This window comes from Lagopus muta, chromosome 2 (assembly GCF_023343835.1).
Source record: "Lagopus muta isolate bLagMut1 chromosome 2, bLagMut1 primary, whole genome shotgun sequence".
NCBI classification, from domain to species: Eukaryota; Metazoa; Chordata; class Aves; order Galliformes; family Phasianidae; genus Lagopus; species Lagopus muta.
Genome location: NC_064434.1, coordinates 54,308,363 through 54,320,709, shown reverse-complemented (window position 1 = coordinate 54,320,709; position 12,347 = coordinate 54,308,363). Strand labels below are relative to the sequence as shown.

Below are 12,347 nucleotides of genomic sequence, written 5' to 3'. Positions count from 1 at the left end.
GACAATTTTCTGAGGATCTGTAACAATGTGTGAAGTGATTGTGGAATGGCTTTCATTAGGATAGAGGGAACAGTATGAAAATCTTCACAGTTGGAATGTTTTCCTCTGCTACGTTAAATTCAAAAATTGAAATTCATTGCTGAGTTCACCTGACGGAAGTAATTACTTTAGATTCTAACAGAAAGTATTGCAGCGGCTGCACAGATCGTTAACCCAGGCTTTGTCTTCCCGTTAGGGGGGGCTGCGCTAACGCCAGCGCGCAGCAGCACTGCCACCCTGTGGTTTTCTGCTGGAGCGGATCCGTTTCATTTCGGTGGAGACGGTAAAATGAGACTCGCTTTTGAAAACGGGAATTCTGGATTTAGGCAACTGTTACCACAGTAATATTTTTCCTGACGAAGAAATGAGCTCTTACTATGCCACAGTTTCAGCTGCTTTTTCAGCCTGAGTTTTCCCCATTTGAGCTGGGATGTGTTTAGGATTTCATCTCTAAATATATGCTTGGAAAATATGCAATTTTTGAAAGTAGTTGTGATCACACTGTCATAGAATGCAAATGAGGTGATTAGGCACTGTCTGATTTTATGTGTAAGTTCATCAGTTGTGCATACCATTTTATTTCAGACTTGTGCAGTTACAAAGCTGATTATCTTTAGCTGTGCCACTCGTGGTAAGCATGGTGCCAGCCATTTTCACCATTAACTTGTATTTGAGGTCTCCATCCCTGTTTGCAACTCTCTAGTCTCTGTGGCTGTGTGGGTGAGGTGTTAGTGATGTCCCACCTGCAGAAACAGTGCATGCTCTAACTTCACAGATGCTGTACTGACATCTCACAGATAAGGCACTGAAGCCATTTCTGCCACTGTCTTGCTATGTAATTTTAAATTTTTCTATGCTTTTGTTTCTCAGTCAATTGTTTGGAAAGCAGAGAGGAGATGAAAATGTAAGGAGGCTGTTTACTATGCTTGAATGTTCTGTGATGTGGAATTGTGGGTTGCTTAGGACCATCAATATCAATATGAAGACACTGCACATATTTTTGTTTGGTAATTACAGAAATGGGAGTGAGCAGAATGCAATTTTATGACATTGTTATTCAAATGTAATTGCAGGTGTCAGTAAAAAAATAAAAAAAAATAAAAAAAATAAAAAATTCAACAACCTAAAGGAAATGTATGGTTATTTGGATTTCTGTATTTTTGCAGGATCCATTTCCAGTCAGATAAAATCCAGTGCAAGGTAGACTGTGGAAAATTTGTAGGGTGGGATGAGAGAGCTGGAGGAGGCCCACGGTGAGGCTAGACTAGGATTGTTACACAGCTGCTTAGAACTGTGAGCTCTATGCAGAAGACTATATTCAAGTATTAGTTTCTGAGGAGGAGATATCTAGGAGCAATCCATATTTTGCACGTTCCATAAAAATGACATTTTCTGGAATGACCGTGAGCTAAATGCATATGATATTACAAGTTAATTATGAGAAAGCTGCCAAGCTGACAGCCAGCAGGACTTGAGCTTAAACCTGTGGCAAGAGATCAGCCAGGGAGGGAATCCCTTGCTCCAGGACTTCATTTATCAGATGAAATTATAAACTGTGTTTTCTCACACTTCTCTGATAATGAGGTGCATGTACACTATGATAACTCCTGCTAGTACGGTACTATATTAAAGTGTTACCTCCCTGGCATAAGTGGCACTAAAACCAACTCCACAATACTCAAATGTTCCATCAAGTTTTATGATATATATGATTTTATATTTTTTTATTCATTTTATATTTAAAAAGTATATAGTATATGAGTGTATATAACAAGTAACATAAATATGCTACTTGATACAATAATATGAAAAAAAATGATAGTGAAATAGTCTAAAAAAGAAGTTGAACGATCAAGATGAGGTTTTTCTTTAGTAAACTTTAAAATGGTTCAATACATATCTGTAGTTTTGTCCTCTACAACTGGAAAATACTTGTAGACTATGCTTAGCAGCCTTGGTTGACAATAATAGAGAGACATGATGAAAATTGTATAATTGGAAGAAGAGCACATTGTTGCCCAGATTGAGATCCTACGAATGCCTGTCAGGAACTTGAGCAAGTGTTCCTTCCTGCTCTTGTATGAGTGAGAACTCTTCTCTGAGCTGTTACACAAAGCTGCTTCCTGCATTCAGTGTCTGTGTTTCTAATGTTGGCTTATTGGGTTTTTCAGGAGTGATGATGAATTTTATTTGCAAGCGTATGACATCGTACAGCCCTCAGGCATCCGGCTCATAGAAGGCGCAAAACTTCACCCAGATTGTGACTCAACCTAAAGCATTACTTTGGCCTTGCTGACTTGCTTCCTGCCCCAGAGGAAGGATGTTAACACCTGTTAGTTGTTTCAAGCCTTTTGGCACATTTAAGCTGATGATTATCTCCATTTTAGATCTTTACATGAAGTGTAAGTGGAACTGCTTGGCATGGAAGAGCACATGAGAGTATATCATAGAATCATGAGTCATAGAATGCTCAGGCTGGAAAGGACCTTAAAGATCGTCAGGTTCAACCACAACCTAACCATACTACCCTAACTCTAACAACCCTCCGCTAAATCATGTCCCTGAGCACCACATCCAAATAGTTTTTAGACACATTCAGAGCTAGTGTCTCAACCGCCTCCCTGGAGAGCCTATTCTGGTGCTTAACAACCCTTTCAGCAAAGAAGCTTCTCCTGATATGTCAAGCTTAGCACCTGTGAACACACAGCTCAAGTGGAAAGAGTGCTGTAGAGCTTAGTATAGTTGAAGAACAAATGAACAGGAGTTTTGTGTTATTTCCAAGTATTATATCCAATAAATTTGGATATGATTTTGTTTAAATCTCATACTTCATCCTTGAACTTGGCCTCTTTCTTCTGATAACCCCTAGCCTACCTCGCCTGTTACTACTAGGTACAAGACACAGATAGCAAGGAGGGCGCCTACTAAAAATTTCTAGCCCATTGGAAAAGATAGCAGGCTGATCTAGAAACCAAGTTAGAGGAGAACAGAGAATCAATGATCTTTATAATTCTAGCTTCTAAGGGTACAATAGTATGGATCAATGAAACATGGTGAAGGCGTGTGGCTTATTTTTAATAGTACTTCACTGTTAGCATGGTCCTTGGCCTGCTTTTGGTCTGGCTAGCCTTCTCCCAGAAGATGTTCAAGCATGTTTTGGGAATAGTGTGTGCCAGGAACTGTGCTCACTGTGAGAGTGAATAAAACTTCAGTGTGTGTATATGTGACATCTGCCTCACTCTTGGTTTTTTGGAGAATGGTCCATGGCCTGTTTTACTTGCTGATCCAGATACTGTCTATACATGATAATAAAACCTGACAGCTCTTCCAATTCCTATATTTATGTCGATTTCAAAGAGCAAAGATATCTGGTGATTTCAGAGTGTCTAAAACTGTTTGTAAGTTTGTGTGCCAAAAATGTTGCTTCTAAACCTATACCAAGCTTACATGCAACCTTCATCCAGCCTCTAATCTGCTTTCTTTTTTTCCCTCCCCCATCGTTAGAATGATAGTGACCTCCTACAGAAAACCTTGGAGCAAACACTCCAAGGTAACTGCTGTCTTCTGCTTAATTTCCACTCAGTTGTCTCGGAGGTGCCAGTGGCAAAAAGGCCTATGTAAGAAGAAAACAGCATGTTATCAGTGAGGAAAAGCTATTCCCTTTCTGGTTGCCGTCAAAAAGCATCACAAGAAACAGGATGCTGAAGCAAGAAGCCATGCTGTCACTTGGACTGCGTGAACACATGATGATCTTTGCTTCATCCCTGCTGGGGGAGAGATGTGCTGCCAGGAAGCCGCCCAGTGGGACAGCTTTCTGTGAGTGCAGCCCTGGGAACTCACTGCTGTGCCCGCTCCTCCTCCCGATGCAGGCTCTGCAGATGTTCCTTCCAGGGAAGGCAGCTGTGGTTCTCAGATTCTCTGCTTCCATCTTCCCGGTGGTCTGGCCCCACCTGGCTGTGGTGAAGCTGCTCATAGTTTCTGCCTTTCCCGTCCCTTCTAAGGACCAAGCGGCAGCAGCCAGAGGAAGAGGGGCTGTCTGTGCTTTTTTCTCCCCTTTCTCCTGTCTCTTGACTGTGCACAGAGGTTATTACTTCTGCAGCGAATCTGTGCTCTTCCCTTTTTCGCCCTCATGTTTCTTATCCTTTTTTCTGTTTTTTTTCAAGTATGCATGTAAACAACTGAGAGAAAACTTGAGTGTGTAGATAATCCATATTTACAGTTGGATATGGTCTTAGAGTTTACATAGCAGCTGAGGATGTAAATAAGTGTTGTTTTTTTTCTCTTTGCTTTAAGAAAACGGCCTCTTAGACTGTACAGAAAGGAAAGGTTTGCATTGTTTTTTTTATTCTCCTGCTTTTTTTTAATGATCTTTGTTTTCCTTGCGGGAAGGTTTGGATCTTTCCACTCCCCGCGTGAGGACTGTTCAGCTTGGTTCACACATGCGCATGGGCTTGGAAATCCATTTCGTCTGTTTACAAGTTTCAGTTTAAGGGCAAAACCCTGAGGCAAGAAAATGCGTCATTTCAGGACTGTCGTGACCCTAGGGTATGTCCACACCACAGTTGGAAAATGCGCTTACTGCATGCCTAGGCCTCAAAGTCATTTTTATACAGCTAGCTCAGACACACCAGTGTCCAAAGTGACCTGAAGAAAAATCAGGTCCTTGCAGAGCTTGGCTGGTTGTGGAGTCTGCCGACAGCAAACCTCGCCAGGGTAACAAATGGGTATTTCCCGTCCTTTCTGGAGCATACATTTTAGATTAGAACTGTGACATCTTCTCAGTGTTACAGGAAGTCACCAAGCCATAGCACAGCAGCTGTTTTGTAGCACAGGGAACAAAAAAAGTAGGTGTTGCTGGTTGTGCCACTTCCCATCCGACCATCCCACCCATAGTGCACCCTGAGCCTCAGAGCACAGAGCATCCCGTGGCCAAATCGTGAGTGCTCAGTTGCTCATACCCCGTGGGTTTGATCAGGTAGCACAGCCTTGACAGGGCTGCAGTGTTCACCTGCAGTGAACAGGGATGATTTGGATCACTGGTTGTCGGGAGAGATTCTGTATGTGGACTTTTCTGTGAGTGTATATACGTGGAAATTACAGAGTGCTCTGCTGTTTGCTGATTTCAATTTCTCTGAAATCTCTTCTGAAAATCTGCCCCTATTGGGAGGCTGTGAGTGATGAACTACACTCAGATCCCCAGACAGAAATCAGAAATACCCTGTGTTTTTATCAACTCGTACTCTCTTCTTACACACCAGATGCATTTGAGTTTAGATCCATTAGCCTGCTTATTACTCGCTATTAATTAATGTCTTCTGCCTGTGTTTTACTACAAATACCAATGAAAAACAATGACAATGGGGTTTCAGAAAAGGTTATCTTTTGAAAAAAGAAAAAAAAAAAAGTCATTTACAGGGAAGCATATATTTCCAGACAGATACAGACATAAAATTACCAATACAACATTACACCCAGGATTAAAACCAGCTTTCCTATGGAATAAACCACACTGATTTTCTGTATCTTTGATTTCCAAGGTGCACTGAGATTTTTGACCTGCTTTCTCAGCAACACTTAAAGGAATTAGCTCAATGGTGTATGCTCTTTGTGCACCTTGGGGCACAGCTTTAACCATGACCTGACAACTGTATCAGTGCCCAGGACAGCAAGGCATTGCGCTGGGGCTGCAGAGGGGTTTCCTGCCATGCTGGAGTCTCCTGCTGGCAGATTTCCATCACAAAGAGAATCAGATAAGCCTAACATTTATTTTCTGCAAGAGACAGAAAAATACTTGTTCTTAAAGACCTTGCGGAGTGTGAAAACTCATGCCAGGCAGTGCAGTATGAGCACCCAGCCCAGCAGCTCGAGCACTGCAGGCAGCTGTGCGAATAAAGGCTTTTTCTACTTCCTCGCTGAACTGAAAAATGGGTATGAAGAAGTTCCGTGGAACTGGTTTTCTTTCGGGGATTAAAAAAAAAAAAGGAAATAAATAAATAAAAGAATAATAATATTAAAAATTAAATGGGACTGAACTGTTTTTAGATGGCTCTTATCTTAAAAACATGGGTGCGCAAGGAGTGTTGTCCGATTGTCCGAAGACTTGCAGTGGGTGATGGCAGCGGCGCCTGGCTCTTCACCTACAGCTGCCGCTCTGCTGCGGATGCTCTGGTATCTGACAGGGGTTCATGTCAAAAGCTTTCTTTTACTTGCAGAATTTAAAGACTTTTTTTTCTCTTCTCTATTAGCTGACTGTTTTTACAAAAAATTATAGCAATTTGGTTATCTTCGAGACCTCTGTCAAATTCAGTTGAAATCAGGCAATGAGTTCAAACATTATTAGGAGGGAATGTATACAGACACTCTCGCAGCTGCGTGTACATCCATGTAGATAGAGAAAGATAAATCGAGTCGGCTTTGTTTCCACGTGGAAAAAGGGTATAAATAATTATATTTCAGTAAATATTAAAATACATCACTTTGTACAGAAAAGAAAGCAAACAAAATAATTTCTTTAAAGTCATTGACATTAATATTTATATCCATTCCTTCTCTTTCCTTAACACATTTGTGAGTTCCCTTCAAAACCATCAAGTGCTTCAATCAAACTAAATTTACTTTTTTTTTTTTTCATTTGCAAATAATTTTTCTGTAAAATTGCACTTAATGCAGGGAGGATGCTCAACTCACCTAATGACTGGGGGCTGTTAATGCCATGCACTGGGCTGTGCCCTCACTCACATTCTAAGGCAGGCAGTGATCAGGGGCTGCCATCCACATCCACATCTCTGAAAATCTTTTCTTTGTCTTCAAAGTGAACATAAAGCCATAAAAAGTTTTACTGTCTGAGTAAAGCCGCTATTTACCTTTCTGCATATTGCCGGTTGCATTTGTCTGTTGTTTGCTGCTTTTTCCCTTTTTCTTTGTTGCTGAACTGTTGTTCAGTGGCAAGGATTGAGGAAGACAGAGTGTACTTGAGGAATATTTTAGTCCCTAGAGTGCTACGTAAAGTGAGCAGTGACAAGAGAAATAACTGTGTCTACAGCTTCCTCTTTCCGCTCTACTTACATTGCAGCTTTTGGTACATGGTTACAGCTGTGTTCCTCACATTTCATGGAGCAATATTGCATGGAGCACTTCACTCTTTCTTCATGCTGCATTTTAGGTGGCCAATGAGCAGTGAGTGTGGCTAAGGGTGGCAAGGATGCTGCCTGTGATTAGTAAGCATTGCAGCATGGCAGAAAAGCGTGTATCAGAAAATTTAGAATGTAACTCTTAATGTTATGCATATCCCAGATCCCTCTCAGTTTCTGCTTTCTTGAATTTAAACAGCACCTTGCTATCAGCCAGAGCATGCATTAGTTAGTAGGAATTCAAGTCAAGATTTTGAGTGTTTTAATTCAATTATTAATTTTGATTCAGCGGTTAACTTTAGTGGTTCAAAGAGTGCTTGTGCGTTTGCTGCATTAGTCATTTGCTCTGCATTTAAGGTCAGAGGGCTCTGTTCTTTTTCCCGTTAAGAGAACAGAGGTTCCCTTGACTTTGCCAATGTCTGCGGCAGGGACCAACCTCTTCAGCTGTGCTTAGCAAAGCAGAGCTGATTTTCCCAGAAGCAGGAGCTGTGGCTGCTCAAGGTGATCCCTTTGCTTTAAAGTACATCAAATCTGTGCACGTCTGCCTGTAACTACGTATCTGCTGGCGCAGCCCTGCTCTTGATGGTGAAATTGTGCACTGCTAGTCTGGGCAACAAGGTCTGCTTTTAATTGTGCAGGCTGGAGATAAAGCTGTGAATAAGTGAAATTAAACAGCCCGCCCTTCAAAACCATTAGGACTATCCTGCAGTCCTCAGCCCTTTCTGTAACAAGGTCCGCAATGCATGCACAGTTCCCAGCTCCCAGCCCTAATTCAACATGGCCCACATGTGAACCCAGCCGATGGATGTGAATTGCCAGGAGGACTCTGCCTTGCTCAGTTGACCTAGGGGAGATGCAGGCCCTGTGGACAGGGAGCCCCAGATGTCCACTTGCCGCCCACCAGCACCCAGGTATCCAACAGAACCAGGGGACGATATCGAAAGAGCAAGTGAAGCGGAAATTTAAAGCCCCTCTGCTAATAATAACAGTATAAATAACTGAAGACATCTTGTAAACAGTGCGGTCATAACCCCGAAACATTAAACAGCTCGGTGGGATCTGGCGCATCAGCTGCCGACTGCCGTTGCCGGTGCAGGGAGAGCACCCTGCACTCCTGTTTATCTCAGCCCAATCTCCTGCAGGCGCCCTAAGCAACAGAAGGGAGATGTTTGCACTAAAATCCCTGGCACCCCAATCTGGACAAAAATCCTCAGCCCCACACTGATCTGTCAATAAGCCCGCTCGACACTCCCACGGCAGCCCCGCAGGAAGGCCCACGCCGGTTCCTCAGGAAGGTTAAAACCCGCGGCTTTGCGGTTATTCGACAAAAAAAGAGAGGCAAGGCAGCTTCTTTCTCTCGCTGCTCTCCTTCTCCCTGCCGAGCTCACAGCTGCCCCTCCTTGTGGGGTTCAGTGTGAAGATGCTTTACCAACTGTTCCCCCCACTCGTTCTCCCCGGCGTAGGGCTGGACCCCCCGCCCCACTGCAGGAAGCCAGGTGCGGTGCTCCCACTGCCTTGTGAGTTGGAAACGAAAAGTACACCGCTCCATGTTCAATGGAAAGGAAGATTTATTCACAGAAATAGAGCAAAAACCTGCTTGAAGAAAATATATCTATATATCTTTAGGGCAAATGAGTTCATAGAGATGACTGTCAAAGTCAGTCTTTTTTCTAGGCATCTACATATTCCACAGGTCTCAGACAAAAGATACACGTGTTGTAGGTTTTGTTTGATCTCTGCCTTTCCTCTAGTAGCTCTTGAACCAGCAAGGCTGTTGTTGCAGGACACTCGACTGCACACGCACTCAATAAAGTTAAATAGAGTCGGGCTCTCCCGGGGTGGAGTCTCTGCGTTCAGTCTCCGCGGTGCCGTGCCGACAGAGCGCTCTCCCGTCTCCCTGCCCGGGCCCGGGGCAGCAGCGGGGCAAAGCGGGGCCCTGCCCGCGCCCGTGCCCCCTCTCCGGCCGCACGGGGCCGGTGTTGGCGGGGCCGGGGGTTCAGGATGCCGTCGGGCCGCACAAGCGGTTTGTGTTCACCACTTCTTTCAGGTCACTCTCGGGTTTGCCGGCTACCATAAAAGGCCAGGTCTGTAGCCAGGAAAAGACACGGGTGGTAAGGGGGTTACATACATGAAAAGGCACATCGCGATGCTCATTGAGCCTCAGCGGCAACCCCGGCATCCGCCGCCTTGACCGGGGCACGGCTTCAGCTAGGATCCTGTTTTCTTTCCTCGCCTCCCAGCCGCAGCCGGCTCTCCCCGGGAATCGCACTCACCTTGGGAGCAAGGCACACTGCTTGATTCACTTTGAGCCGAGCTGCTCTGGGCACTCTATGTGCTGTTATCAGGTCGTGAGCAGCATGGGGGCTGCTCGGAGTGCTGGGGTTTCCTACGAGAGCCGGGTCCCATGAGAGAGTCCCATGGGGTGACCCCAGCAGCTGAAGACCACCCCTGGTTTGCATCCCTTGCATATATATACAGCTAGAAACTAGATGTTTCTGCTGGGGAGACCCGGGGGGCTACTGGGGAGTGCTTTCTGGGGCAGACACGCAGCCCTCTGAGGGGTCTGAACATTAATTTATTTCTTCTGTGTGAGTTCACATGGGGGGGTGAGACATGTCCTGGACCCAGCAACTCTGAGCGACTGGGCACAAAGCCTCCAAAGCTCTATCTTTAAAAGACTGCGGCTTGAGTTTTGTTATGGCAGGAAACTTTATGATAAAGCAGACAGACTGCGTAAATCCTGGGTCTTTTCTCTGCCTGAGCCCTTCCTAAAACATACCATTCTCTATCCAAATTCTTATACCTTCCCATCTGAAGGTAGAAAGCTTGTCTCTCTCAGGCATTTCAGGCACAATGCTCCTGCCTTTCTGCTGCCACTTCTGGATGGGACAGCAGGGACTAGTGGAGGGGACTGGGACATTCAGCTCCTGAGATACAGGAAAGGAAGGCAGCTGGGAGCCTGTCCCCGTGCTCCACTACTCCTCGTACCCTGTGGCTAGGCACCAGACCCTCTGTGAGAAGGATGTGAACGTTTCTCCATGGACATGCCCCGTCCCAACTCCTCACCCCCCTCTCCCCATCCACACACACAGGAGTGTCTGGCCCTGGCGGGCTGTGACTTACCAGGTTGACTGGGTGGATGTAGCCATTTTCATACTTGTCGTTGGCCAGGATTTGCCTCAGGTGTGCAATGTAGCTGGAGGCCAGCCTCAAGGTGTCCAGTTTGGAAAGCTTGGTGTCTGGGGGCACCCAGGGCAGGGTGGTCTTAAGCCTGGAGAAGGCTTTGCTAAGGACCCTCATCCTTGCCCTCTCCCTGGCGTTGGCAGCGTTTCTCTGGACCTGCTTTCCTTCCTGGCTCACACCATTTAAAGGGCTCTTCTTGGGGGGAGCCTTCTTCCTCTTTCCCGAGGCCCCTCTCCCTTTCTGAGGGGAGCCATTCTCGCCATTGGATCCCTCCTCGTTGCTCTCGTTGGACGCCCCGAACTCTTTGTTAGTATCCATTTTCAGGCCATCGCACTCCAGCATTTCCACCTCTTGCAGATCTTCCACATCACTGAGGGACCCAGTGGACATGGTCTGGAAGATGCCAAAGGGCTGGCGGGAAAGGGGGCGGAGGGGAGGAAGGGGAGCTCCCCAGACCTACGTGGTGGCAGTGGAGGAGAGAAGGGGCGCAGCACTTTCCTCCCCTTCTCTCCCCCCTCCAGCACTAAGATGTGATACAGGTCCAGAGAGGACCCCCACCCTCCCGCCCCCCAACCCTGCTCTGCCTGTGTTTGAGGGAAGGAGTGAGTGAGTGTGTGTGAGCGGGAGAGAGAGAAAGCTGTGGAATTTAGTGAGGACACTAGTAATTTATCTGGGGGATAGGAGAGGCGGATCCAGCCCAGGGGAGGGGCCCTGCCTGCTGAGCACACCACATCCCCAATCACAGACCTTTGCACAGGACAGGGAGTTAGGTATCCCAGCAAGCGCTTGCAGAGAGCTCAGGACTGGGATTGAAATCTTCATAACTGGAGCAAAGCAACTTTCTCTCTCCCTCTTTCTCTCCTCCCTGTCTTTCTATCCTCCCCCTTCCTCCTCCTCTTTTCCTTCCCCACTTCCCTTTCCAGCCAGGGCTGCTCTCCTCCTCCCTGCCTCCTCCATGACCCATGCGGCTGGTGTCACAATTCTTGACGAAAGCCAAAATGGGTCATGAGCAGAGATCCACCAGCAAAAGCCTTCCAGGGAGCTTTGTGATGCGTGCCGTCTAAATGCTGTCCTGTAACCTAATCTGAGGGAGATTTGTGGATGATTATACTGGAGAGTGCATCCTGTCCAGCTACTAGTGTGTTCCAGGAAAGGAGCACTTGGACCTCACTATTGCAGCCTGAGCTCTGGAAGCAGAAGGAGCTGATTTTTTCCAGGCTTCCCACTGGACCTCCAGGGTATCCCAGTCCTCTTGCTTCACCCAAACTCCCCCAGTGTGCTGGGTGCTGGGGACCCTGCATCCCACAGAAACAGGCCGGGCACCACGCCACTGCTGGGGCCAGTGGGGCTGTGGGTGCTGGAGGAGAGGAGGAGGGAGCTCCTGGAGGGTAGCGATCACATCAAGCACCCAAAGCTTTGTGGAAGAGCAGGAGCTGGAGTTACAGTCTGTGTCATGTCGGCAAAATTCTGCCTGTTGCTTGGTGCATACTCAAGCATCAGGAAGTTTTGTCTGAGTAAACAGGCAAGACAAGGCCCCTGGCTGTGGGGCTGCACAAGCAAGAACGTCAGGACTTGCTCTGCAGCTGCTGGAGTTGAAGAGGAGTTTTACCAAAAGTGTGAATGAGCATATTTCTGTGTAGCTTGAATGAAGAGCTGCTCAGTGCATTCGTGATCAGTACATACATAGTCTGAAGAAAACGCTTTCTAAAGCATTTAGGCAAGGACTAGCTCTTCTTTCTCACCATGATCAACTTGGTAAAATTTTCAGCTGGACTCATCTGTGGAGCCTGAAGAGCCATCCCCAGTAACACCTTCCTTCTTCACACACCTCACAGCCCCCTCAACCTTCTCAGCAGCCAGGATATTTAATGCAGGAGCTGTAGCACTGAGCTCCTGCACATGGCTTTCTCTGGACACACATCCATCATGACTGATCTCATGGCAGGGGAAAATCCAACTATTCAGCTGTCCGTCTGAGGATCGGCATAGCTCCAG

The 12,347-nt window shown here is 46.3% G+C and overlaps 1 protein-coding gene across 1 annotated transcript; it reads right to left on the bottom strand.

Moving 5' to 3' along the window:
* Positions 1–6,008: 6,008 nt before the first annotated feature.
* On the bottom strand, positions 6,009–11,247 carry TCF21 (transcription factor 21). The gene is made up of 3 exons (XM_048937051.1): positions 11,100–11,247; positions 10,293–10,745; positions 6,009–9,255 (listed from the first exon to the last, which is right to left on the bottom strand). The coding sequence occupies exons 1-3, from the start codon at positions 11,172–11,174 to the stop codon at positions 9,166–9,168; spliced, it is 618 nt and encodes a 205-aa protein (XP_048793008.1). The 5' UTR covers positions 11,175–11,247; the 3' UTR covers positions 6,009–9,165.
* Positions 11,248–12,347: the final 1,100 nt, after the last annotated feature.

Coding starts and splice junctions, on each gene's coding strand:
- TCF21 (XM_048937051.1), bottom strand. CDS start 11,174: ATGAAGATTTCAATCCCAGTCCTGAGCTCTCTGCAAGCGCTTGCTGGG. Junction 10,746..11,099: donor ACTCCCTGTCCTGTGCAAAG/GTCTGTGATTGG, acceptor GGCATCTTCCAG/ACCATGTCCACTGGGTCCCT. Junction 9,256..10,292: donor ACATCCACCCAGTCAACCTG/GTAAGTCACAGC, acceptor TCCTGGCTACAG/ACCTGGCCTTTTATGGTAGC.